The sequence below is a fragment of the Babylonia areolata genome, chromosome 11, assembly GCF_041734735.1.
Source record: "Babylonia areolata isolate BAREFJ2019XMU chromosome 11, ASM4173473v1, whole genome shotgun sequence".
Lineage (NCBI taxonomy): Eukaryota > Metazoa > Mollusca > Gastropoda > Neogastropoda > Buccinidae > Babylonia > Babylonia areolata.
The window spans coordinates 29235879-29240878 of record NC_134886.1 but is presented as its reverse complement, the minus strand read 5'-3'; the positions used below and the strand labels follow the sequence as shown (position 1 = coordinate 29240878).

Here is a 5000-nt window from a genome sequence, read left to right as displayed (position 1 = left end):
TGATTTGATGAACCCTTACCTGCACGAAAATGTGTCATCACAAGTGACTGAGAACTTTTGATATTTTTGACTTGTTGCATTCATAATCAGTTATTTCGCTTGTTAGGTTAGCGACTTCTCTTTTACGAAGTCCATAAAGTAATTTTCTGTGATTGTATTTAGATATTTGTTTCAAATTTCACCCCATATACCCGGTTTCCTCCAACTCACCATTCATCCCCCCTCCTCTTCTAAACGATAATACTCAGGAGCATATATTATACTCTAACAAAATGTCTTCAATCATTGATATGTGTGACGGGACATTAAACAAAATTCATTCTTCCTCCACAGAAATTGTAAATTCAAATATATGTCACTTTCCCCATGATATGTTTCCAGTACGATGATAAAGTTAAGAATCCTAAGCCATAAGTTACCCAAAGAATCCTGGTATAACTAAAAAAAAAGAGCGAAATGTGATACGTGTCCTGATATATAATGATTTGTGATTAATTTCACGGGTGCCTGACACAGCCACTGAACCAAATTATTATTAACATACTCGCCAAATTCAAATTCCGTTTTGTATTTCAATGAAACAGTTATTCCTGAAATTTACCATATTCATGACGATGATTTTACCAACTGTATAGTATTAATGTCGAGACGCGAAAATTGTTTTTGTATCTCTTTTGGATGATACTATTGTAACTACTTTATGTCTGCCAAAATTGAGTGTGCTTGTCTGTCTGTCTGTATGTGACATTGTTATCGTATGGTGTACACAGCATTTTGCGAAATTCATGTAAATAGTTACCATTTAAATATATATATATTTTGCGATTTGCTAAATTTTGTTGTGATGTTTTACACCAGCGAAAAACAACTTGTGTTCATGCGCTTCTGCGATTTTTCGTGGATTAATATCTAGGTTATCTACTCTTGACCTACCTTGTTCACGTGCACCGTGTGTGCAGGTAGCAGGTATGAACATGCAGAAATGTGCTTTCATGCAGAGTGTGCTCTTCAGCTTTGTAAATAATTTGTAAGTAATTGGACTCTTGTGTCGAGTGTGTGTGTGTGTGTGTGTGTGTGTGTGTGTGTGTCCCTCAACACGAGAGAAAACATAAAGCTAATTCAAACACTTTCTTTGCTTTTTCTTTTCCTTAGACCCCTACCAGCAAACCGACAGCCCCCAACAGACGAACAAGTGCCAGTTAACGGCATCATCCTCTTTCCTGGTTACGGTCCAAACAGCAGTGGCAGCCATGGCAACGAAAGAGATCAACAACAGTTGTATCGACTGACGGTGTCACGGCGACAGACCGGCGGAAGAAGGAAAATGTTTCATTTTGCGCCCAGCGGGCGGAGAATGCGTCGGCGCTGCTGACAAGAAAGGGGACGGGGATGGGGGGAAATGGATGTATTTCTTACATGTCGCTGGGATGCACGCTTGAATGCAATCCTAGACTGCGCGCGCGCTCGCGCACAGACACTCACACGCACACACACACACACACACACACACACACACACACACACACTGATCACTGATCTTGTGTGTGGACTAGGTTTGATTTGTTTGTGAATCCACCATCATAATACACACGTTGCTACGCTGTGGGAAACATTGAGGGCAACTTTTTGTGTGGTTCAGCTGTCAAGAGCATTCGCACTCGAAGATCTGTAGTAGGGAAAAGGAGAGGCTTCTGTCATGCAAGCTTGAGACTGAAACACACACTTACGCATGCACAGTTTTGCATGAACAGTTTGAAACAAAGTTGCCCCTCAAAATGGAGTCACAGACCTTGCGGTATGCGCCCATTGTCTTGTTATATGGGTCATTGATTTATCGTTAGATTTTTTAACACGTCAGTGAACTCAACTGAAGCGTGACATATCCGTGCACGGGAAACGAGGAAGCTGCAACGTATTGAAATATTAAACGATTTTGTTCTGCTACTGAGTATAATCCTCATGGTTTTGCGCGCTGTGGGAAAAAACACATGAATACTGCATGCAGCTCAACCAAAGATTGCCAGAAATATAGAAAGCACTCGGTAAATAGTGCGTTCAGGCGATAGGCGAGATGGAGAAGTCGATACTATTTTACTAGCAGATTTCGTTTGTTCTTTTCTTTCTTTCTGAATCAAGGATGACACATGATTGATAGATTTTCGCTCTTCCCAATTCCGGACTGTTCTGGAGCAGGTGTTGACTTGCGCCGGAAGATCTCTACTGGTGCAGACAAAGCGAAACACGAAGGCTTGCCCTCACACCGTACTTTCCCGGACCCCGTCTCCATGGCTGACCGAGCGGAAGTGACGTGACCATGACGCAGTTAGGGGTCCCCATAGCCTGGCTGGTGTTGTCACCTCTAGCCCTCCTCACCAACATCATCGCCGTCGTGGTGGTGTGTCACTACCAGGGCCAGTTCCATGGCACAGACGTGGCCTTCCTCTCGCTGTTCGTGACCATGGTGATGGAGGCGGTGGTGGCGGTGCCCGTGCCGGCCGTGCTGGCCTTCCTGGACGACGACTGGCGCTGGCCCCAGCTCTGCTCCTTCTACGTGGGGCTCGTGCTCTGCGTGCGCATGTCGGACCTGCTGGTCACGCTCATCGTCAACATGCACTGGATGTGCATCCTCCGCTTCACCTCGGGCCAGGAGGTGTACAGTTCCACCACCGTCGTCAAGATCCTCGTCGTCATCGCCTGGGTGGCGGCCGTGGTGACAGGGATTGTGCCCGTGGCCGGCTACGCCTTCTACTCGTACTACCAGGAGGTGACTTCCCGGGAGCTGGTGGGCGGAGCGGGGAACTCCACCCCGCACCTCGTCACGGTGGTGAGAGGCGAGTGCCACTTTCTGCCTGAAGGGTTGGGGATGTCGTTCGTGCTGTTCTTCATCCTGGTCACCCTGACCGTCATGGTCCTCAGTCTGGTGGCGTCCTCAGACACGCTCACCGTGTTCCACTACATGAAGAAGACGGCCGTCACCAAGTACAAGGCCGGCCGCTTCTACCTCCCTTCGTCCACACTGCTCAACTCCGCCGTCAACAAGAACGCGGCGGCGACACAACGCTCACACGTGAACGACAGGAAGCACAGCGAGAACCGAGAAGAGAGCGCGGACAGGATTGAGGAGAACCAGACAGAGGACACCACAGACAGCCGTCACCAGAACAACGGCGGACTGACGCTGGTTCACAGCAATGGCTCTGTCCCTGGTGGTGGACACAGCGATTCGCCGGGGGCGTCACCCGCACAGGACGTTGTTGCTGCAGCCTCGCGGGGTTCCTCGCCGGGGGATACGATCACGACGACCGAGACTGCCCCAGCTGATGGGAGGCACATGTACGGCAATGGAGGTTCGCGGTCTGGCCAAGCCGGAGGAGGCGGCGTTGGCCGGCGGGCCAGATCTGCGGCCACTGTAGTAGTGAGGCCGTCGGTGAAGTCCGGGGTGGCCAAGAGCACCCCGCCCACCGTGCACGCCCGGTACAACGAGCTGAACCTGTCGGCGGAGCTGTGTCGGGTGGTGTTCTGCTTCACGCTGCTGGCCGCCCTGCTCAATCACCTGCCCTTCGTGGTGAGTCTGTGTGTGGGTGTGTGTGTCTTGGTGGGTGTGTGTGTCTGGGTGGGTGTCTATATTTGTCTGGTCTCTGTGTGTGTGTGTGTGTGTGTGTGTGTGTGTGTTCCGCTGAACACCTGTGTCTGTCTCTGTCTTGCTTCTGTGTGTGTGTGTGTGTGTGTGTGTGTGTGTGTGTGTGTGTCTGGGTGGGTGGGTGTTCCGCGAAACACCTTTGTCTCTATCTTGTGTGTGTGTGTGTGTGTGTGTGTGTGTGTGTGTGTTGTTCCGCTGAACATCTGTGTCTGTCTCTGTCTTGTATGTTTGTCTCTATCTGTGTGTGTGTGTATGTGTGTATCTGTGTCTGTGTGTCTATCTCTCTGTCTCTTTCTGTCTGTCTGTGTGTACCTCTCTCTCTCTCTTGTCACCGTGTGTGTGTGTGTGTGTGTGTGTGTGTGTGTGTGTGTGTGTGTGTGTGTGTGTGTGTGCGCGTGTGTGTGTGTATGAGAGTGAGTGAGCGAGTGCATTAGTTGTTGTTTTTTGTTTGTTTGCATGTGTGTGTGTGTGTGTGTGTGTGTGTGTGTCTGCGCGCGCGTTCTCTCTTTCTGTTTACAAAAGATCGCGGGTTAGGCATTGTATGTATGCGAGCGCTTTCATTTGAGCAGAATAATGATCCAGAGTATTGTGAAATTGGATTGTCTTCAGTTGAGAATGAAGGGCGTATGAATTTATAAGAAATGAACTCTTTATTTAGTGATTGATCAGATTAATGGTGATTTCAAAGGAAAAAGTGAGACAGATGCTTTAAATTACCACGCTGCTCAGTTTAGCCGCTCAGTGATGCTATTAAATGTATTGACACACACAGTAACACAGAATATACCCACTACTGCACCACATTCCAATTGATTATATAATCCGATGAATTTCTCCACAATCCAAGCCTGTTGCTATCTGCTTATAGCAAACTGATTATATAGGATTACCAGTGCACAGAGCTTGATTATATATATATATATATATATATATATATATATATATATATATATATATATATATATATATATTTGTGTGTGTGTGTGTGACAAGAAAAAAGTCTTATTTGTTTTCTTTTCCTTTCTTTTCCTTCTCAGTTGCACAAGAGTGGAGAGTGTGAATTGGTATAAATACCAGATACCCGAGCTGAGTACAGCTACACAATAAACTGAATTTCACATCTATACAAAGTAGGTTCATCCAGAAAGTATCGGTTCTGCAGCAGCTGTTTACAATAAAACATAGAAACATCCAGGTCAGTCATAATGTTGTACGAAGGTTTTTGCGCATGCTGTTTTTATTTGCCCCGACTATGGAAAATTCGCATTATCCCTCTGTCCGTTTGCACTAAATCACATTACACGCCACATCCTTTAGTCAAGTAAGGCGCGCTGGTATTTGCCATTTTCTCTCGGTTTTT

At 47.0% G+C, this 5000-nt stretch overlaps 1 protein-coding gene across 1 annotated transcript in view; it reads left to right on the top strand.

The window, feature by feature from the left end:
• The window catches only part of LOC143287202 (uncharacterized), a 64589-nt gene that overhangs the window by 13580 nt on the left and 46009 nt on the right, over positions 1-5000 (top strand). The window contains 1 exon segment of the mRNA XM_076595147.1: positions 1153-3565. Coding sequence (XP_076451262.1) covers positions 2315-3565 — 1251 coding nt within the window. The 5' untranslated portion in view covers positions 1153-2314.